Below are 23,053 nucleotides of genomic sequence, written 5' to 3'. Positions count from 1 at the left end.
TTTCATATTATTTTTTTAAAGAAAATAGACTTACATAGCATTGATTACTCTTGATAACACTCTGATTGATTTAGAAAGAACAAGTGTGCATTGCTTTTCACATTAAGATGTTCCTTTTGAATTTTATTGTACAAATGGTGATGTTGGATAAATCTAGGAACGCTTTCTTTGATTACATTATGGCTACTCATGTTAATCAAAAACCTGTGTTTTACCTTTCGCTTTTAATATGTTATCTCTAACAATTAAAGGCAATCTAACCAGCCATAGGGTTGGTCTGCTAAGTTTTAAACCCTGCTTTCCTGTCTATGCACAGGAAATCCTATCAGCAAGAGATGGTCCTTTGTGCCACACAAGAGTAAAACTGCTAAAAAAACATTCATTTCGAAAGCTTTTCTTATGTGGGCATTTTTGTGATCATCAGCAACAGGGGTGGGGCATATTCTGATAGTTCCATTTTTGAAGAGAGAGGTCCTTGAATTTTGGGTTTTTTTTTTTTTCCTTGTCTCAAGATTAATGGTATATATTTCCTGAAGTTTACATGTCCTCAGTGAGAGAGCCTCAGTGTTTTAATATATTCTGACGTTTACTCCCTACCTGTGACCTAATACTCAGTGCAAGCTGCAGCACACAACACAGCTTCACTCTTCTTGTCTGAGTTTTTACCCTTTAACCGATCTTTTTTAGCCACCTGCAGGACCATAGGAAAGATTTTTTTTTTCTGCTGGGTCATCTTTTCTGCTCTGAGACTGGTGAATTCTCTCTGTAAAGTGGGGCCCATTTTATGTGTTTTTTTCATTCCTTTATTTCCTTTTCAGCAAACAGTGAATTGTGTAGATGAACTTTACTCTTAGGCATTGAAGTGGAGCACATTTATTGTTCCTCAATTAAAAATTTGCATACCTCACATCTGGATCTGAAATGTTCTTTATTTAAACACTATGTTTATTACTTTTGATTTAACTAGGCATACGAGATTCTTAGGTACCCAAGAATGTCCAATAATATACTAATAAAGAAAAGGAGTAAAATATCAGTGTTTCTTTAAAACAAAAACACAGCTCAGCACTTTTACTACCTAGTGAATTATAAAACATGAAAAATGTTTGTTTCTGTGCTGTAGCACAGATACTTCACAGATGACTTATTTGGGTTGAAATAAATGCCATACTCAGAAATATGAATATTAAATCCTGAATGAACTGAGTGGAAAGAAAGTGTTTCTTTGGAGATATGCAATTAGTAACTTATCAAGATAGAATATAATTCCATCAAAATAGATTGGTTGCCCCCTGTATTAGTTTTCTGGTGCCACTGCCCAAATTGCCACACATTTAGTAGTTTAAAAAATTCAAATTTATTCTCTCACAATCTGGAGGTGAGAAGTCTAAAATCAAGGTGTTGGCAGAGCTGCATTCCTTCTGAAAGCGTCCCTTAATTTTTTACAGCTTCTAGAGGCTGCCTGTTTCTCTTGGCTATGACCTCTTCCATCACTCCAACCTCTTGGCTCCCTTGTCACATCACCTACCATTCACTTTGATCTCCTGCATCCCTTCCAAGGGGGCCACTTGGATAATTCAGGATAATCTCCCCACCTCTACATTCCTACCCTGATAACATCTTCAAAATCCCTTCTGCTATATGAGATAGCACTGATAAGTTCTGGGGCTAAGGATTGTGGGTGTCTTGGGAGCATGGGTGGGAAAAGCATCATTCGGACTACCACACCTACTAAATCCCAGTTATTTTGCATTTTGCTAGATGAATAAAGGTGGAAAACAATGAAGGAGTTCTGTGCTCAATTATCTGCTCCTTGGACTAAGTTGTATTTTCAGTTTTCCTGTAAATTGTTCTAGGGCTGCTGTCTAATTCTTTCAGGTCTTGAAGTTGGATGGCTAGAGGAGTTTATTTTTCAGCATAAAAGAAAGATTTCCTATATTCTTATGCTTATATTTCTAAGAGAGTACAGTCTTTAAATCATTCATTCAACAAATACTAAAGTATCCACTCTGAAAAACATATACTGGGCCCTGAAGATATACCAATGAGCAGGTGACATTCGGTCCTGCCCTCTGTGGACTTTATAGCTGGGTCATTCTTCTGCAATCCCTCTGTCACATAAACATAGCCCAACCCCATGTCAGATTCTATATACATGTGAAGTTAGCTAGGTCTCATTAACACATTTTAAAAATCCTGATTTGAAATGTTTTCAGATTTTTGTTTTCAGCCTTAATCTGTGTTCCTATAATTAAGTTTTAGGTGCTACAAGGTCAGATTTTTAAATCTGTGTTGGAAAAATGATTGAAATATTTAAATTTTCCTTTTTATAGATGTTTCATTTGGATCCTTTGAATCATACAATATTTAATCCAGAATTATTTCAACCGGAGATGCCACTGCCAACAGGTAAGAAAATGCGACCTCCCTGTTGCCGTCGTCATTTCGCTTTTGCTTTTGTAAAATTCAAGATTTCCTATAGACCCTTTTAGAAAGTCAGTGAGGTACCTAGAAAGGAAATGGTGAGTTACGTTTTAAAAACAAGTCTTTCAGCGTCCTTTTGGGGTCGTGTTTGACCCCAGCTACCTGTTGTATGACTAATGGTTGTTGCTGATATCTGCTAGGCCAGCTCAGGAGGAATTCCTTTATACTCCGTGTGAGATTTTTCCTTTCACCCAATCTGGTTGTCTCTGGGTTCTTTCTAAACTCCTGTTTTCTTTGTCACAGGCTCACATGAGCCAGTCTCAACTCCACAGTTCTATTGCAGAAACACTTACTTGAGTACCTATTGTGTGCCAGCCAGTATACCAGGCACTGGGAACATAAAGGGTACACAGATCATAAAAGTCATCACAGTAGAAAAAATCGTCTTTTTAAAAAGTTTTTCACTTTACATTCTGACTAATTGGATGAAACTCATGATGATCATCCTCCCTCCTAACATGACTCTAGTATCATCCCCATCAGGAAATTGTTTAATCTCATATGGGTGGTTTTAAAAAATCATCACTTGGTCTGTTTTTATTTACTGCTTTGTATGTAAACTCATCATGTCTGCTCTTAATTTGCTCCTCACATCACCAGGGGGACTTAACAGATGTTCAAAAGCTGTGTGAACAACTTACAGAAGTTGTATGTAAGAGAGTTTTGTAATGACTGAAGTGGGCATCAGTTACTCTATTTACCATGGACTTGCTTGTCCTCATCAGGAGAATTTATCCAATTTGTATCATTCTCATTTAAAATTATTATTGTTACTCTGGTACTTTTCATTTTTTAAAGGTCAGATGTTTTTCTGCCTCTGTATCTCTTATTATTTCTAAAAGTTCGTGGGGAGGAAAAAATAAATCTGCAGTCCCTTTACCATAAAAGAAGTGTGTTTTGCTGAGGCCTTTCTCTCCTTACTCCACAGAGCGTATTTTGTAGGCTACCTACCATATCTGAGATCTCCTGAGGTTCTGTCCAATATAAGCTCTAGGTCAGCTTCCTGTGAGCAAGAAAATGTCTTGGTAGCTTCTGTGTTTCCTCTGAACTTCTTATTCTGGGGATCAAAGTATTTTTCTTGGTATTAATGCTTTCTTGAAAACATAAAAGGTTCTGCCTGCAGGAAACAAATGCATGCCCATTTAATGCCTTGTATAGATGCCAAACAATATCCTGATGCAAATAGTTTCTTAATGTTTTTATTTCATCAAGTTTTTAGAGGTAGAAATAGTATTATCAAAGGAACCATCTCAGTAAATATTCTGTAGTAATAGCTTCATCTTGTAGGGATTACATTAGAAAAAAGTTTATAATTATACCTCAATCATATTTTCCAGTTATTACCTCATCACTTTTATTGTCATATATTTTCCCTCTCTGTGGCAGGGACATAATTCAGTTTTTAGGATCCAAGACATAATGGATGTTTTATTCACATTTTAAAGGGATAGAGAGATTATTTAAACCAGTATTAACCTATATTTTTCATATGGGCTGTTTTATCCTCTATAGTTCTTGAAATCTAAAACCATTTGTCGTTCTACTACTTGTTGCAAACTCTGTGGGATATGGTACAACTGTTAGGTCTACAACATTTTTCTGTAATTTAAGTTCCTCTGCACAGTAAGTTGTTGACTCCTAGTATAGAACTTTGGCCAAAAGAAAGTTGGCGTTAAAACAAATATATGCATATCAAATCTAATTTTCTAGTTGATTTAACTTCTGAGTGTGTTCCCTGAAAGAGAAAAATGGCCCCATTTCACTGATAAAATTCCCAAACCTTAAAGTTTGCCATATTTAGAGGAAATTCAATCATACAGCAAAACATCAAGTGTTTTTTGAAGAGTTAATAAGAAGTGAGAAACTTGAAGTTTCATGTAAATGTACTCCAACTCCTCTATATATTTCCTGTGACATCCACATGTTGCTTTCTTAGAGAGCTCTCTTCATGTATTCATTTAGCTTTCTAGAGGGAATGTTAATGAGTAGATTTGTTACATTGTCATACAGATGGAATATTAGCAGTGTCAAAATGTTTCTATTTCTGATCAGTTTTCTTAACAGAAATTAAATTCTATTCATTTTTTTGAATTTTTAAATTCCAACAATTTCTTCTCTAAAAGTAGTTAAAGCTGTCCAGGGATTAATTTCATAGAGAAAGCAAAGATAATTTACCTAAATTATACTACACTGGCCAGTCACTACCCTTTTTTCCTTTCTTGTCTAACTTCAAATTCAGTCATTTTTCAACTGACTTCTTTATAAATTTCTTGAATAATAACAGGAAATAATTATACTTTGTTTCCTACATTTCTCTAGCCTTATCCTGGTTCATCATAATACTGAAAAGATGAAAATAAATTCTCTCTTAAGTTACAGTTTATTTTTAATTTCAGCCTGAAAGTTTAGCTCCTCTTCACAAATTTATTTATCCAAAATAATAGATCTTGAATGTCTGGCCTCATGGTGGTGAAGATGGAAATGGACATGGAAGCAGTCTTGTAAAATTTTTTTAGTACCGAACATTTTAATTTACATTCAGACAAGTGAGAAATACCCTGAGCCTTTATGGATCTCAGAGCTACAGGTTTTTATACTGTTGATGTAAAAACCAGCTGGGAAGCTTAGGGACTTTCTCATAAACAAATTTATAATTATACTGTCAGAGGTTCTGATCTTTCTTTGAATTTCCAAAGTCAGGTATAGTTGGGGTATGGATTAAGCTTCTAGAACTCTTGGTTTTTATAATAATTAATTGGTATGTACCTATCTAAATTACTTTCAGAATTTTATAAGATGCTTGTTTTAGAACAGTTTATATGAGAGCACAGTATTCAGAAATTGTACACACACATCAAAAGCTCTGGATGAATAAGAAGAATCTTACCATGTCTAATAGACCAAATTAAATTTGGGAGGGAGGAGAAACAAGCTAGCCAGTTAGGGAATGAGTGCAGCTCTGATGGATTCAAATAAGAAGGGAACTAAAAACATTAGGGAAAAAGCAGGTCGCCTAAGATCATTACTGGTGTATTTCATACATGTAGGTGCTAACTTAGTCTCTTGTAATTTCTCATTAAGCATATTCTCTTTGAAGAAGGGAAGTCAAGGTCTAATGATGTGAAGGCATAAGAAAATTTCATAGTGCCCAGGAAGTGGTTGCTCTGCTTTTAATTGATACTCATATTGTCTTAAAATGCTGTTTTAGTAAACACGATTGTGAAGGCTGTTGATGTCTTAGTCCGTGACAGACTTCATGCTTCTTGTTGGGTTGTGTACTGTGCCATGACCATTTGACAGATGTTTGTATAATGTGCTTCTAACAGTGTAAAAGTGTTGTTAAAATAAGGATAAATTTATTGCTCAAGTGATCAAGATATATCCTTTTGGAATTTTACCTAAAACATTTATTTGAAATTTCTATTTAAAAACAATTTCAGTTTTTTTTTTACTTGCTTTTTATATATATATATATATATATTTTTACCAAATTCGAGAAGCCTCACAGTTTCTTTTGGTTTCTTTTTTTTGTTTTTTGTTGTTTTTGTTTTTAGCAGATGGCCCATACCTTCAAATATTAGAGCAACCTAAACAGGTAAGAAGATTAAAAGGGTGGGACTTTCTCTCTAAATGTTAGATCTATAGGTCTAATATTAATATCTCAAGCACCAAATAAAATAATAAATGAAATTTATGAAGGAAATAGCTTATCTAGAACAACAACCTGCCAAATTATGTAACAACTTTATTCACCCAGTTTACATTTCTCTCAGTCATTCTTCACACTATCCTGAGCCATCAGTACACAGTTCTGTAAAAACTTAGTTAATTAATCCTTGCTGTCTCACAGTCTCCACCAGCCTTGCTTACCAGCCACTCCTAGGAGAGGCCCTGTTTATCCATTCATTTTTATTTATAAGGAAATACACACACATGCAGTTCAGATACACTGAGTTCCATCCATCAGTCATGTCCCTGGACGTACAATACTCCTTAGCCGTCCTCTTTGCTGAGGAGCACCAGCTTTTTCTGTCCTGTCTGTGGAACATGTAACCTAAGATACTCCAAGTACCAGTGGGAGGTAGCTTTAGACTCTGCCTCTTTGGAGTCAGGTGAGGACTGTCTTATTTTATCAGTCTCATTCTCTTACTATTGGATTCTATAGAGGGTACCTGGGAATTGAAGTGGCCTCCTCACCATTGCCCCCATGGCTACATATTTATTGGAAAGTGGGTGGGACCAGCACTGTGAAAGAGGAGGGAAAAGAATCTTTAAGATCTGCCTGTAGGAGATTGCAGTCACTAAGGGATGGAAGGAATGGTGTGATCCTCTGCAGAATGAGGACAAAGTAGGTCTCTGAATAGTGTGCTTATTATCACATCTGTGTGAGACTGGAGGGTGGTGTTCCTGCTTTCTTGTAGTTATGTCACCCAGTACCCTTCCTGAATGTTTATAGTAGCTTGGGGAAGTGAGTGTAGCACTTTTGCATTGTGAAACACTTAACTTACGGCTTTTGGTCAAAATATAAAGAATATAAATATCTTAACTATAACCAAATAGACTGTCCTTCACTGTCCTTTTGAGGTTGAACTTAGATACAAGTTTTCAGTGTGGGGTTAGAAATGCCACATGAGACTTCAGGGCAATGGTTTAGTCACTTGAAAGTGGCACACCCTGACTCCGCAGTTGCTGATAGGATTTTGCTTTACCTCCATGTCTAATTCTATAGCAACGACTTTCCAGTTCTCTCAAGGACCCTCCCAGTGGAAGTTTGTCCTCTAACATTCTATGCAATGGTCTGGCCTCCTGTAAGATTGTCTAGCTTGTTAAGATTTGGGGAATCCATGACACTGAGAAATCAGCTAAAATTTGTCTGCATACTAGGCAAAACGTTTTTCAGGTATCCATTTTCATAAGCATAACACTGTAATAAGAATTTTTAAATTCACTTATGAATCCAGTTTTCATAAGGAAAAATGGGTATTTATGATTTGCCCGAAGGGTGGGTTGTCTAGTTCCAAAATTCAAAATTTAATTCACTATATGTGGATGTGTAAAAACTCACCTGAGTAAAACAGTGTGTTTGCTTACCAAACTGATATTATTTTGATGTCTGACTCCAGTGAAAGTAGGAAGGTTGTATTTAAGTCAGACTTTCTGACCGGATGGATGTAGCCTTGCCTTTGAGGTTGATGACTCATTTTAAGCAAGTGGAGTTACTGAGATGAATGGCTGTGAATTGGCAAGCCTTTAATCTCAAAAATTTAGAATCAGAAATGCATCCAAACTATGCATTTGAAGACATCCTATCTTCCTAAAAACAAAAGCAGTAGTAAATTTCTATCCTCAGGTTAAAAATTCCTTTGCATAGAAGTTTAGGTGTTTTTATCCAACCATGAATAATACCTATTGTTTTTCAAACTATAAGCAAGCTATTAAGACATGTCTCTCTACGCATATTCTATTTTTTTAATCTGTTTTTGTTTTGTTTTTTTAGGGCCACACCTGTGGCATGTGGAGGTTCCCAGGCTAGAGGTCTAATCGGAGCTGTAGCCGCCAGCCCACGCCACAGCCACAGCAACACGGAATCTGAGCTGTATCTGCGACCACTGAGCGAGGCCAGGGATTGAACCTGCAACCTCATGGTTCCTAGTCGAATTCGTTAACCACTGAACCATGACGGGAATGCCTCATATTCTATTTGATATCACTCCCAATAATATATAAAAGTAGACATGTGGTATATAGTTCTTCAAGTGTCCTAAAGGAATTGTGTGATTAAAGATAATGAGTTACTTTATTAAGTTTTTAGAATAAAATTTAGAAAAATATTCTTTTTTTCTTTGGGTTCTCTTTGCCAGAATTCCCCCAGCTCTGACAGAGATGAGTCATGGCATAGACCACTAATCTTCAGCATATCTGATCCTGTTTTATATTATTAAGTGCTAATTATCTAATACTGTTTAAAAACTGAAGTTGTTTTTAAATTGATTAGCAGTCAAGTAAATCTCTGTCTTTATAGTTAGCCAATTCTGGAGGCTGACTGTTGTACATGATGCTGCTTTTTCATGCTTTTAGAAATCTCAATTATTAAAATTAAGCCAACAGTCATTGTCTACAAAAGGTATAGGGCTGAATTTATAACTTATTTTTTAGTTTGAATTTTGTGAGAAGTAAAACAGAGGACATTGCCTCTAAATAACTAATCTTACCTCAAAAGGCTTCTCATGTGTTTAGGTTTGGGATGTCCTGAGGAGTCATTTGCAAGAATTATTTTAGATCCCACTTCGATGAGTTATCTTATACCTCAGACCTGTGTGTGACCTGAGGTAGTTTCCCCACTAGGGAGTTTACTTCAGGCCTTAGTTGTCCAATGTGCTTTAGATGGATCCTCTATTCTCAGAGAATATAGAAACAAATCCAGATGCTTTCCAGAGATTTAATTAGTTTAGGGTCCTTGGACCACTCAGATGGTTTTTCAAAGCCCTGTGAGGCCTAGTGAAATGGAGTGCAATCTAAGGAGGACAGAATTTCTGCATGGATCTACGAGCTCAAAGCTGTCAAAACCATTGTGTTTTCTTGGCTCCACCATCCAGTGTGCAAGGTTGAAAGCCCCCACCAGCAAGTAGTGGGTGTGAAATAAGCTTCCGATGGCCTAGGGATCTAGCACTGTTTATATGAAGTCAGCCCACAATGAAATATATGGAAAGGTGAGGAAGTTCCTTAAAGTATATTAACGTATTCTTTTCACTAAAGGGTGAATCTGAAAAAAGGAAAACCATCCAGTCAAGTGAGGGTATAAGCTACTAACACTGCCACACATTGACATCCATTATACGGCTGAGTCTTTCAGGAAAGATGTTGAGCCCTTCCCTAATATGATGATGAGGTCCGTTCTCATAATGGTCCTTGTTTTATCCTTTGTGTACAAATATGCACAATTACACAATAGCCAGGACATGGAAACAACCCAAATGTCTATCGACAGATGATTGGATTTGGAAGATGTGGTATATATACACAATGGAATACTACTCAGCCATAAAAAAGAATGACATAATGCCATTTGCAGCAACATGGATGGAACTAGAGAATCTCATACTGAGTGAAATGAGCCAGAAAGACAAAGACAAATACCATATGATATCACTTATAACTGGAATCTAATATCCAGCACAAATGAACATCTCCTCAGAAAAGAAAATCATGGACTTGGAGAAGAGACTTGTGGCTGCCTATGGGAGGGGGCGGGAGTGGGAGGGATCGGAGCTTGGGCTTATCAGACACAACTTAGAATAGATTTACAAGGAGATCCTGCTGAATAGCATTGAGAACTTTGTCTAGATACTCATGTTGCAACAGAAGAAAGGGTGGGGGAAAAACTGTAATTGTAATGTATACATGTAAGGATAACCTGACCCCCTCACTGTACAGTGGGAAAATAAAATAAATAAATAAATAAATAAATAAAAATTAAAAAAAAAATAAAGAAAAAAAACCAAATATGCACAATTAGAATTGTTAGCTTTGTAAGTCATAAAATGTTAGCACTGGAGTAGATCTTGAGGATGGTCTAGACTCATTTGTGTAGATAAAAACCATGAAGCTTAGGTGTTTATCAGCCCACATACTAAAGACCTCTAGCTAACTCTTAGTTTACTGTATCTGTAAAACTCTTGAATTGATAACATTTAAAGGACTCTCTGGTTTGGGATTCATTCAGGTCAGTTAATATATCCAGCTTAAGCTTTATAATGTCAGTAATCATAAAATTTAAAAATCTTCTGAACTGTGGCGAGAAGGTGACCAGATGTGGGATCAAGCACGGGGAGTGCTCTACAACCTTGATATGCTATATTTAACAAGATATTTTTGTATTCTCTCCTGAACCAACTGTAATCAGAGTAGATAAAGGAATTCCTTTAAGTCAGAGTCAAAGAAGCCTCACTTTGAGTCATATGGCCAATTTCAGAGCTTGGCAGCAGCATTTGAGATGAGGAAGCTCTGAGGCAAACAAGCTGCGGCACGTCCCGTCCAGGGCTTCAACTCTGCAGCAGTTTACTCTCCACATGGCACAGCAGGAGAGGCTCTGGGGGCTAAAGACCTGGTTTTTAAGCCACAGCTCAGTGCACAAATACCACTTGATACCAGTGTTCATAATCAGGTTATGGGAAAAGTGGTTCTCTTACAGTCCTCTTTCACAGTTTGTTTTTCCTCTCTCCTCTAATGCCTATGAGAATTTAAAATCTGTGTATAATCAGGTCCCTATAATTTTTCGTAAGTATCTCTCAAACTCGTTCACTCTGTGTTCACCATTGCAGAGAGGATTTCGTTTCCGTTATGTGTGTGAAGGCCCCTCCCATGGTGGACTCCCTGGCGCATCTAGTGAAAAGAACAAGAAGTCCTACCCTCAGGTCAAAGTAAGTTCATGGTGTCTTTCTGTGTGGATACCGGAAGGTTTGATGTCCTAGGAGCAGAAGAAAGGACTGCTCTAAATGACTACAGTTTGCCTCTGCTCCTGAGCTGAAGTGGTTACAAAGTTATTATAATATTTAAATAGAAACATATCTCTTAGTGATAGAAGTGACAGATTTTAAAATTCTGTTAGTATTTCCCCTTATTACAGCTTATCTCAACATTAACAAAATTTTTAATTATTCTTGATCACTCTAAAGGGTTGTTTTTTTTAAAATTGTGTATATCTAAAAACTTTAATACATCTTTGGGAGATTTCAGCTCTTCAGAGATCTAGTGAAAAACAAAATTTAAGATGACTGAGTGTATGGGTTATGTAGCACAGGACCTCAGATCGTGAATTCCGATCCAGACCCTGTTACTAGCTATGTGCCTTTGACTGGGTTATCCAACACTCCTAACCCTCAGTACCTGAATGTGCAGAATGCAGACATGCTAACGGACTGTACTTGATGGAGTCTCCCAGAGACTGAATGAGAAAATGTATCTAAGTGTTCCACAGAGAGCCTGGCAGTGTGGTAGGGCCTCTGCTTGAGCAACTTGGCATCCCACGCGGTGGTCCTGGGAACGTACTATTTCATGACATGCTGTGGTGTGCTTGTGGAAGCCTTTTCCACCTCTTGAGGTTCTTGTTCTGTTTATTTAATCAAGAACATATTTCTCAGAGTTCCCGTCATGGCTCTGCAGTTAGCAAACCCGACGAGCATCCACGAGGACACGGGTTTGATCCCTGGCCTTACCCATTGGGTGAAGGATCTGGTGTTGCCGTGAGCTGTGGTGTAGGTCGAAGACATGGCTCAGATTCTGTGTTGTTGTGGCTGTGGAAAAGGCCAGCAGCTGCAGATCTGATTTGACCCCTAGCCTGGGACGCTACATGTGCTGCAGGCACTGCCCTAAAAAAGAGAGATAATCCCCCCACCAAAAAAAGAATATCTTTCTTTGAGGTAATTTGAGTTTTTTATTTTCATAATATGGTGTCATGTTTCTTAGACTGATTGGTAACAGTTTTGCAGATAAACCAAGTGCACGATTGCAATTTTGTCATTTTATGAATATTTTTATGGGCTCAGTAATTCAAGGCTTTGGCAAAAGGTTATCAGCCCAGTTGCCACTAAGGTGTGGTGTGTGTGCCTCTCAGGATATAACATTCTTTTGGCCTGTCTTTTTGTTGGTTTGTTGTTGTGAATAGGTGCAGGGCAATTAGACAATTGTGATCTCAGGAAAATTGTGATCTCAAGGAAGTTTGTCTTTGGTTTTGCCAGTCTTGCATTTTGTTCCTCCCTCGCCTCATACCCCACTTCTAGGCCCAGACCTTTCTAATTTCCTATCCCTGGTCCAAAACAAAAGACTGTGATTCTTTACCTCTTGAGTAATATTATATACTATTGCTCCTAAGAATCTTACTTTCATTTTAAATCTTTTATCTGAGCCGTTGTGTGAAATGAAAGATGTTTTTCCTATTCAGGGTCATTAGGCAGGGTAAATATGATGTGTTTAACCACAGTCTTATGGTCTCAAGTCCTGTGGAATCTGAATGAAGGAAGAAGAAAGGCAGTAAAACAAGGGGATTAGCATTTATTAAGCACCAAAGACTTGCTAAGTGTTTTACATATATTATCTCTTCTGATCCTCATAACAAACCTGGTAGGTGAAAAGTGTAAAGCCTGTGAAGAAACTGAGGCTCTTAGAGAAGAGTTAACTTACTTCTCTCACAGGCCAGGTGGCTCATTATCCCACAGCAGACTAATGCTCATTGAAGTCTCCTATGGAATGTGTGCACTTGGGGAGCTACAGGCAGAGGCTGGGGGACAGGACGTGGGAGGACAGTGGTGCAGAGAATTACAACTCTGGAAAACGAAGGCAAAGAGTACTAGATATTAAGGATTCAGATCTAGGACTTTTTTTTTTTTTTTCCCATCTTTTTAGGGCTGCACCTGCAGCATATGGAGGTTCCCAGGCTAGGAGTCAAATCAGAGCTACAGCTGCTGGCCTATAAGCCACAGCAACATGGGGTCTGAGCCGCAGATCCTGGCACCACAGCTCACAGCAACACCGGATCCTTAATCCACCAAGCGAGGCCAGGGATTGAACCTGCATCCTCACGGATACTTGTCAGATTTGTTTCTGCTGAGCCGTGACGGGAACTCCAAGGACTTACCTTTTAACACATGTGTCTGTGTGTGCTGTATATAAATATTATATGTTTATATGTGTGTACTTGTGATAAGGATAATTGAATGATACTTGTTATCAGCATTGACACTTCATAATTACTGAAGAATTAACATTAAGAGAAAAACTTGAGTTTTTTTCTGGACTATCTCTGTCCAAAAATAAATGACAGTATTGTTAAGAGCTGCTTACTTCTATTGTTCCACTCTTTTGTGGCTGAGTAACAATTCTTGCTACTAAAAAACACCTGGCATTAACTTTGTTATAAATTCGTTACCTAGTAAAAAGCCTTCTATTTATGTTGTCTTCATACATCCTTCTCATGTAGTGCCTCACAATTACAAAATAATCTAGAAGTAAAACAATGTAATAGACATTAGATGTTCTCAAATCATAGTTTCTGTATCAAGGCGTTTAATACTTAGTAGGAAGTCTAGATATAGAAACTAATAGTAAAGGAAGTTAAAGTATGAATGTGCAAGATTATTCATTATTGAACTTTAGCTACAGCTTCATTATTTCCCCCAATTATTTATTTTATTCACTAATTTGACATATATTTATTAACTATTGAATCCAGTTGTAGAAAGACAAAGAACAGTTTAGAGAGTGTATTACAAACTATTATTGTTCTCTTAGCTTGTTATCATTCCCTGAGAGTTTAATGACTGTGCTCTTTGTAATAGTTAAAGGAAGTAATTTTATTTATCCTAAAAGCTCTTAATCAGAAGGATGGGGAGGAGGGAAAGAGTCAATCACGAGGTATTTTTTCCAGAGCTCTTCTCTCAATGTCACTTTTAATAGTGTTTTTGCTAAAGGATAGATGAGGGTGACCTTTGATTTTAGAATGGATTTTAAATCTCTTTGCCTATAAAATTTAGGCAGAAGAAGGAATTGCTCAGGATATATCTTTATCAAAAGGATCTTCACAATTGTACATGTCTTTTGCAGCGGTTAACTAAGCACCTGCTCCCTGTAAAAGCAATGGGAGAGATACAACTAGATAAGGGTTTGTCAGATATTTGGGGGTGAGAAAACTTTATGCTTTGGACAGTTTTCCAGTTCATTATAGGATATTCAACAGCATCCCTGACTTCTACCCACTAAGCGCCAATAGCATCCCTATAGTTGTGACAGTCAAAAAAAATGTCCCTAGACGTTGCTATATGTCCTGGGAGGGCAAAATCACACTGCTTGAAAACCACTGATCTAGAAGCAATGTCGAATCCACCTAAACCTTTCTCCTTTACTTTTCTACTATAAAAGCTGTATCACATAGGCTATATAGAATTGCTCTAAGTGTATTACTTTGCAAACATATGTACTTGTCCTGATTATTAGATACTTACTTTCAAGATGATGATCATGGTGACTCTGATTTCTTCTAGAATTTCTGAGTTAGTGTAACTGGATATTAAGAAGAAAGAAAAGCGAAGAAAAACATATCCTAAACATTATATATTCTATTCCATGATAACTGCGTATCTAAAAGTTAGCATAGGGATTCTGTTGGCTTTCCATTAAAAACTGTTGCAGAAGAGAAAGTGAAAGTGGAGATGGATTCACTCAAGGCTGTAAACCTGCAGAGCCACTATGTGTGAGCCATGGAAGCATCTAAGGAACGGTTCTCATCCTTCCTTCTGGTAGAGAAAGGTGTAATGGGGAGTGCCCCACACTCACCCCAAATTCCATTTCTGCAGGAACTTCATAGGGAGAGCATTTACATTTATAGAAGGAATTGCTATTTCTGAAATTTGCATATGCTTCATATTTATTAAAGCACATTCGTTGCAGGCTTAACAGTAAAATGTTCTGGGCTCTGCCTTTTTCTCACCTTCAGCCTCTCACCCTCCTCCCTCTCCTCCAGCCTCGCTCCCTCTCTTCTTACCATGGCTGTAGGAGAACACACCACACCCTGAAGGGCTGGTGGCTCAGTGTGCGCTTAGTCACATACAGGCAGCCGCAAAGGGTTGAGGCCAACCCAAAAACTGCTGGGGCTGGCTGTGGTTTGTGGGCTGCAGACCCCTAGCTGTACTTTAGAGAGCTTGTAAACATATACCTTGCTCGGCTTTCTCTCTTGCTGATTGTCCAAATATGATACTTCAAGTTAAGTCATTTTAAAACCAACTCTAGGAGTCTGCCCCAATCCTCCTTTTTCTATTTGGATTTTGTCCTGTGCTTAACACCATATTTCGTGTAGGCTAGGCTTAAAAACACTCTTAACCATGTGGAGATTATTTATAGAATTAGGGCTCCTGAACCATCTGGTATTCTGCGTGTTTCTCCCATGTCATAGAATACCATTTAGCGTTTCAGAGTCTTGCTGGGTAAGTCTTCACATTCCTTTTTTAAAAACTGTTTAAATTATAAAATATTTCAAACATACAGAACATTTCAAAATTGATGTAAAGTATACTATATATCATCACCTGATTTTAAAGGTACTTAGTATTCTAGGGGGTTGGTTCTAAGACACCCACAGATACCAAAATTCATGGAGGCTCAACTCACTTGTATAAAATGGGGCAATATTTGTACATAGCCTATGCACACCCTTCTGTATGCTTTAGTCATCCCTTGATGACTTTTAATACCTAGTTCAGTGTAAATGCTATGTAAATAATTGCCAGTGTACAACAAATATAAGTTTTGCTTTTTAGAACTTTTTGGAGTTCATTTTTTTTCCATCTGCAGTTGGTTGGTTGAGGATGCAGAACCCTAGGATACAGAGAGTTAACTAAATATTTTACCATACTTGCTTCTAATCTGTCTCTAAATTAAAACATAGTTACACTTAAAGCCCCACCCACTGACCACTTTTTCCTCCTTCATAGGTAAACCACTGCTCTGAACTTTCATTCTCTGATATGTTTTAATATTTTTACTATATAAGTATTCTTCCATGAATACTGGCATTTTCAAGAAAATTGTTTTTTACTGGTTTCACCCCAAGTTTTCTATTATACATGATGGCTTTTTTTTTTAGGCAAATAACAGTCAAAACTGGGCTCCATTGAAGATTAGTGTTCACCTTGATCCTATTGGTTCCTCTGTATCATTTATAAAAATTTATTCATTCACAATGTGGAGTTTATTCTGATTCCTGCAGAGAAATAGCTAGGGAAAGTAGATAGGCAGATTAACTCTTGGGTCTTGCCCTTTTTAAAGAAAAGCTTTCCTGTTGTTCACCATTTAATAATCTATTATGCTGCTCTGTAAAGTTTCCCTTTAAAGTTCCCTCAGTTCTAATTTCATCGTGGAGCTCCTAATGGGAGCGGCTGGCAGAAAAGCACAGGTACCTTCCTCGAGGCCGAGCTTGTCCCTGCCTGTTTTTGACTCAGCAAGGAGTGTCAGGGAAGGCTCATTTCCCTCTTTCCCGAAAGTTGTTCATGAGATTTTTTTTATTAATCAAACTACCTTCCTCTTCACAGAGGTGGAAAGGTGCCAAGAGGAACAGCCCCATGGGGCCTCAGAATCCCCCACTCATTCTCTTCCAGAGTGGCCAGAAAGCACGCATCCTCAGCTGATGTGCCATCCTCAGCGGGGCCACTCCATGCCAACCAGAAAGCTGTCAGTGACCTTGATTCTAAAATACAAATAGCTGACCAGTTGGTATTCTTATTTTCTCTTTAGTTATAAATATCAAATGCAATGGACTACAACTTGAAACACAGCTGATGTAAGTGTAACTATTTTTAATCAAATGTTTTCTGAAAGCTGGTTCTCACATATGTTTTCTTTCCTGAGTGTTTAATGTTGAACAGAAGGCATGTGTTGAAATGTTTAGGTCAACAACAGCTTTTTTATTGTATCCCTCACAATTGATTTTTTTTTCTTAAGTCACCACGCTTGGTGCCTCTCACTTAAAAATCATAAATGTTAAGTTTCCGTCAAGGTCAAACAAAGACTGGCTGATACGCTGCGGCATTTAGGGATATCACATATCCTTGTGTAATCTCTCTTTCCTTTGCATTGACTTGTCTGGTTCTGGAGCTTTGCCATTTTAAGGACCTAGTTATAATGCTAGTTTTGAATCATTTAATCTGACTCAATTGCTAAAAACTACAGGAAAGAAGATCACCAATAATCAATTAGTCAAACACATAAAACCTACTTCAGAGCATTTATTACAATTTCTATCATACCCCTAAGCTGTTCACTCTCTGCACGTTAATAAGGGAAAATAACCATATCCCCTACATCAGAGCCCTGTGCTCTGTATACCAAAGGGAAGGGTTTTGCAATCTGGATCCCTTTTACTGGTTTCAGGGGATTTTGGCTTTCTGGATATCATTTGTGGGTATTTCTGGGGAGATAAGTATAACTTTGTATTAAATTTTCAAAGGATAGGACTCAAACATGGTTAAGAACCAGTGCTGCAGAGTACATGTCACTTCAGCTTTTTGACAGCAGCTAATTAAAAAAAAAAGCAAAAAAACTTCCAATAAAAAGCAGCCCATAAAAAAAGATAGAATATCTTTAAAATTTTTCCATTTCTTATTTTTGTACTTTTTAATTTCATATTTACATTTTTGCATTTTCCTCCATTTTTAGTGAGTTGAAAGAATTATGGTTGCTCAACACAAGGCCCAGGAAAACTTCCCTTCATTTTGAGTATAGGGTAGAAAGGTGGGCAGACATTATCAACAGCCCAGAAAGACGAACAGGCTTCATTGTTTTTTCTTGCTCTTCTATAGGGGTGCTGATTAAGCTGAAGTTCACCATTAGCGCTTGAGGCCAAAAGAGAAAAAAAAATACATATAAGATATAGTCACTGAGCACTATGTGTCAGATCCTGCTCTAGGCAAACAGGCAAAATTCCTATCTGTATGTAAGCACAGTCTAGACTTCTAGAAAATTTTTTCTTCAAAGTAATTCAAGGAGTTCCCATTGTGGCTCATCAGATTAAGAACCTGACTTGGTGTCCATGAGAATGAAGGTTCAATGCCTGGCCTCGTTCAGTGGGTTAAGGATCCCACACTGGTGTAGGCCAGCAGCTGCAGGTCCCATTCGACCCCTAGCCTGGGAACTTCCATATGCTGCAGGTGCAGCCATAAAAGAAAAAATAACAATAAAGTAATTTGAAAGTTTTGCATTTGGCCCCTGGAACAAAATACTACCTCATAGAATATTTTCTAAAATAGCCCTCTAAATTCACTATATGTATTCATAATCTGCTTCATGAACTAGAGGAAGCTGCTCATTAGAGGAAATTTATAGCATGAATCATAGCTGTGAAACTTAATGCTTAGAAATTATCAGGAGAGCCATAGGCTTCTTGAATTTACAAATTGCCTGAATTTTAAGCTTTGCTTTTGTCCATCCTGGCTCAGTGAACTTCGTTTGTGGGATATTCCTGTTTTTCTTCCCTTTACTCTTCCTTAAGTACATGATTGTTCCTGGGACCAGTGTTTACTCTGAAGCAGATCTCGATGGCTTCTCCTAACCTGGTGGTCTCAGTCTGAATATTAGGCAGCCTTTCCTCATTCCATTCAGGAACTCAGGCCTCAGAAAGTCACATACTGGTAGTTCTTCTTGATATAAGATATGAGTATACAGAGGTCGTAGGCCCTCAAATGTGTAACACCTCCTCCTCCACAGACATGCTATTTTTTAACTTGTCAGACTGTCCAGAGTGATGCTGTAAACTGCCCTGCAGTCTCACACTCCTCTCCGTACCCTCCAGGTGGACTCCAGACCAGAATCCTGTAGTCTCCATTCACCGCTCTGAGGTCTCATCAGGGTGGACTGGAAGGTGCATGCAGACTTTCACAGACAATGCCTCTCACCTTCGCATCCCCACCCACTCAGCAGATCAATGATAAGCATAGCTCCCTGTGCTTATTTATGTCATCTCCTTTAGTCATCACAGCCTGCCGAGATAGGTTCTATGGTCCTCATTTGATAAATGAGGAAACTGAAGTCCAGAGAAGCTGGGTAGCTTACCCTGGGTCTCACAGTGTTTCAGGGTTGTTTTGGTGTGATTTAAGAGTCCACACTCTTAACTCTCATGGGATACTTTCAACTATTGTAGTATTCAGGGTCTGTATCTACTTGTGGGGGTTCTTTAAACCTGTGGTGCTCGACCATCGATGTGCATCAGAATCACCCAAGAGTAGTTTAACCACAGAGATCCCACACCTGCTAAATCATAATGGGTCCTTTAGGCAGTCTGGGATTCTATGATAATTCTGGGATAATTTTGAAGGACTCATGTCATATAATGACAAGATATAACAACAGGTGAATGAATAGGTAAATCATGGTGTAACATGAAATAGAGTATTATGCTCATGTTTTTTAAAAAAATAATTATGAACACTGTACAACATGGAAAATGCTTAGGGCCTAATGTTAAGAAAAAAAGCAGAATTCTAAATTTAAAATATAATCAAAGAAGTGATTTAACTCAGTGAAGGAGTCAAAATCAAGATTAAAGACAAAAGAATTACCAAATTTAGAAATAGATGTGATTTAATTTCCTGAAGTGTAGCACAGAGAGAAGGAAAGGAAAAGAGTGAGATACAGCCTATAAGAGAAAGAGTAACAGGTGTCTAATTGAGGTCCTGGAAGGAGGGAGTTAAGCTGCAGATTTCTGGTTCTACACCTGGAGGTACTAGTCTAGGGTGAGGTCCAGGTGGCTTATGGACCACACTTTGAGGTCTTAAAGCACTGGCTCTGAAGGCAGTTAGTGCAGGCCTGAAATGATGCTGATTCTTAGTTTTACCACTTATTGGCAGTGTCGCTTAACTTGGCCAAGCCTCAGTTTCTTCATTGGTAAAGCTGAGATAAATAATACTTGCTCATAGGATATATATATAAATTGAGTTGTTCAGTGCATGCCGTACTGCAGGCACTTAAAAATGATAGCTGCTTCTATTTTTTTATTCCAAAATACACTAATTTTAGTATTGAATGGCAGCTACACTGATTGGTTTATGGAATCATGGAAATACCCAAAAGCTTTGCCAGTCTACTAATTTATTTTCAGCACAACTTCACTCATTAGTATTGCTTCCATTCTATTTATACCATGTCCTTCCTTCTCTCTGGGATTATTAAGGTAGGTGGTTGAAAACAGATGTGTGCCAAAAGCTTGCCTTTGCAAGTAACACATGATTTCTTACAGGTAGCAAAAGGCCAGAAAGAATTTTAATTCTTTTTAGGTTCCTTAACTGTGTTCTCTTAGGCATAACACGTATGATAATTTGCACAAGTATTGTACTAGTTTGCTAGGGCTGCTGTAACAAATGACCACAAATTAGGTGATTTAAAGCAACAGAAATTTATTCTCTCACAGTTCTGGAAGATACCGGTCCAAAATCAAGTTGCCCCAGAGCCTCTGAAGGCTCTAGGGAAGAAGCCTTCCTTGCCTCTCTCTAGCTTCTGGTGGTTGCTGGCAGTCCTTGACATTTCTTGCCTTGTAGCTGTGTCACTCCAGTTTCTGCTTCTGTGTTCCCATGGCTGTCTTCCCTCTGTCTGTGTCTGAATCTCCCTTTCTCTTAGAAAGACACCAGTCACTGAGATTAGGGGCCAACTTAATGACCTCATTTTAATTAATTTACATCTGCAAAGACTGCATTTCCACAAAAAGTCACATTCTGAGGTTCTGGATAGACATGAACTTTGGAGCAGGCGCAATATTCAACCCATTGCAAGTGTATTAAGCTTATGGCATTAAGCTTATAAACCAGTGGTTCAGAAAGGATGGAATAAACCATTTTAGTCCCATGATGCACTGGGAAAGACATTTACATGTATCCATGGTGTTTGTTAGTATTTAAGAAAATCTTTTGAGTTGGAGACGTTTGCTAGTATTTTGAATAATTTTTTTGTCTTTTGTCTTTTTAGGGCCACACCAGCAACATATGGAGGTTCCCAGGCTAGGGGTCCAATTGGAGCTGTAGCTGCCTGCCTATGCCACAGCCACAGCAATGTGGGATCTGAGCCGCAACTGCAAATTACACCACAATTCACGGCAATGCAAACCACTAATCAAACCACTAATCGAGAGCAGGGATCAAACCCGCAACCCCATGGTTCCTAGTCAGATTTGTTCCTGCTGCGCCACGGCAGGAACTCTGAATAATTTTTTTTAATCAAGATAATTCCTGTGATATGTCTCCATTGGGTAGATGATGAGCCTTAACTACAGTGGTGTGCTAGTAAATGTTCAACAACTGACTGTCCAGGAAAAAAAGAAAACTAAATCCAAACCCTGGTTTGTAGTGTTTGTCAATTACCTTGATGTAAATACTCCCACTGTGATCAGTTTCAAGCTATCAGTATGCAGTCAACTGCCTTTAAAACTTCTGAAAATTTGACAATCAGCTCTTGTGAATTGGTCAAACCAACTTCAACATACCACTGCAGGGTTTCATAAACGAAACAGATAAAAGATCACATCCTAGATTTTAACCCGATGAGCAATAGATCAAGAAAAGATAATAAATTGCTTATGTAAAGTTCTTTATTCATGTGTTACATAACAACCAGGGGCTTTGCAGTATCTGAATAAACCCATTAAGTTGCTAAAGTGGAGACATCTATCATATGGTAGTTAAATAGAGCTGTGGTTTAGTGAGCAAAATACCGTACTTGAAAGCAAAAGCTAGATTTTACTCCAGATTGTGTGATTTACAGATAGCGTGATCTTCAACAAGACACATCATCTCTTCTAACTTTATTTTCCTCATTTATAAAATGACCTACCTCGCAAGAATGGTTTGTATTAGGATTAAGTGAAGTATTGACATAAGAGCACCTAGCACAGTCCCTGGAACATTTGCATCATTAAATGTTCATCCAGGGCATTTTTTTTTTTTAACTAAACATCATAAAAAAAATGGCTGTAATATGATTGTTAGCAATGAAAGCAGGAATTTTTTTTTCTGTTTTATTCACGGCTGTATGTTCAGCACCTAGAATAATATATAGTACAGGGTAGACAACCAGTCCTTATTTGTATAATGAATGAGTGGTCAACATGCAGGAGATGCTAGAATTATCTTCCCAAAGCAGGCACTAGTACAATTGTGATGTAGATAAAGAGGCAGATAACATGATATAACAGTAGGTTGTTACTGGAAACAGAGTCTTCACAGCTCCCCTCCACTTGCCCCTTCTCATGGTCCCCATCCCACCAACCTTCTTCTTTTCCTCCCAACTCACCCTACCTGGAATCAGATGACCCAAGTCCTAGTCAATGAGTTGGGACACTGTAACTTGACCTTAGGCATGTCATCCAACTTTTCTGGGAAAAAAAAAAAAAAATGGGCTTTTTCTGCCTCAGTTTCTTTATCCATTGAAATCTTTCCATGGCAAGTGAGAGAGAAAAAAACTAAGCAAAAAATGTGAACTTACTTGTTTAAAAGGCTGAAAAGTCCAAAGGAAGAGCTAGCTGGCTTCAAACTCCCCTGAATTCAAAGCTGTGACGCTGTATCATTTGGTTTCTCTCTGCCTCTCAGCCCTGACTTCTGTTAGGTAGGCTCCCACTGCAGCCCCGGCAGCAGCTTCAGGCTCACGCTGTCAGGGCATGTCTCACAGCAGAAAGTCTCCTTTCTTGAAAGCTGAAACAGTTTTAAGAGGTCCTAGAGTGAAGGTTTCTAGGCCCTCACAGTCTGCGTTTTTTCATGGCCCATCCCTGGAACTGGCACTGGGGACAGGGGCTATGGGATGAGGTGACTGTGTTAACAGCCATTCCCAGGCTCCACCCCTGGGTCTGGAAGTGGCGTTAGCTGTACCTCAAACATGTGGGCCAAATGAGGGTGGTGGATCCCCAAGCAAAAAAATATATCGGTATTGGTAAAGTTCAAAGAGGGAGCAAAACAAATATTAATTCCTCCACCCATGAACAAACTAAGACTTTTAAACCTCCTTCATTACTGAAATTGTATGATCCTCCTTCGCTAGAGAGGGTCTA

At 38.2% G+C, this 23,053-nt stretch overlaps 1 protein-coding gene across 1 annotated transcript in view; it reads left to right on the top strand.

Annotated features, from left to right (window-relative positions):
• NFKB1 (nuclear factor kappa B subunit 1) overlaps positions 2,334-23,053 on the top strand; it is an 87,918-nt gene continuing 67,198 nt past the window's right edge. Inside the window, 3 exon segments of the mRNA NM_001048232.1 lie at positions 2,334-2,409; positions 6,039-6,079; positions 10,806-10,904. Coding sequence (NP_001041697.1) covers positions 2,334-2,409; positions 6,039-6,079; positions 10,806-10,904 — 216 coding nt within the window.

This window comes from Sus scrofa, chromosome 8, assembly GCF_000003025.6.
Source record: "Sus scrofa isolate TJ Tabasco breed Duroc chromosome 8, Sscrofa11.1, whole genome shotgun sequence".
Lineage (NCBI taxonomy): Eukaryota > Metazoa > Chordata > Mammalia > Artiodactyla > Suidae > Sus > Sus scrofa.
This window is presented reverse-complemented; position numbering and strand designations above follow the sequence as displayed.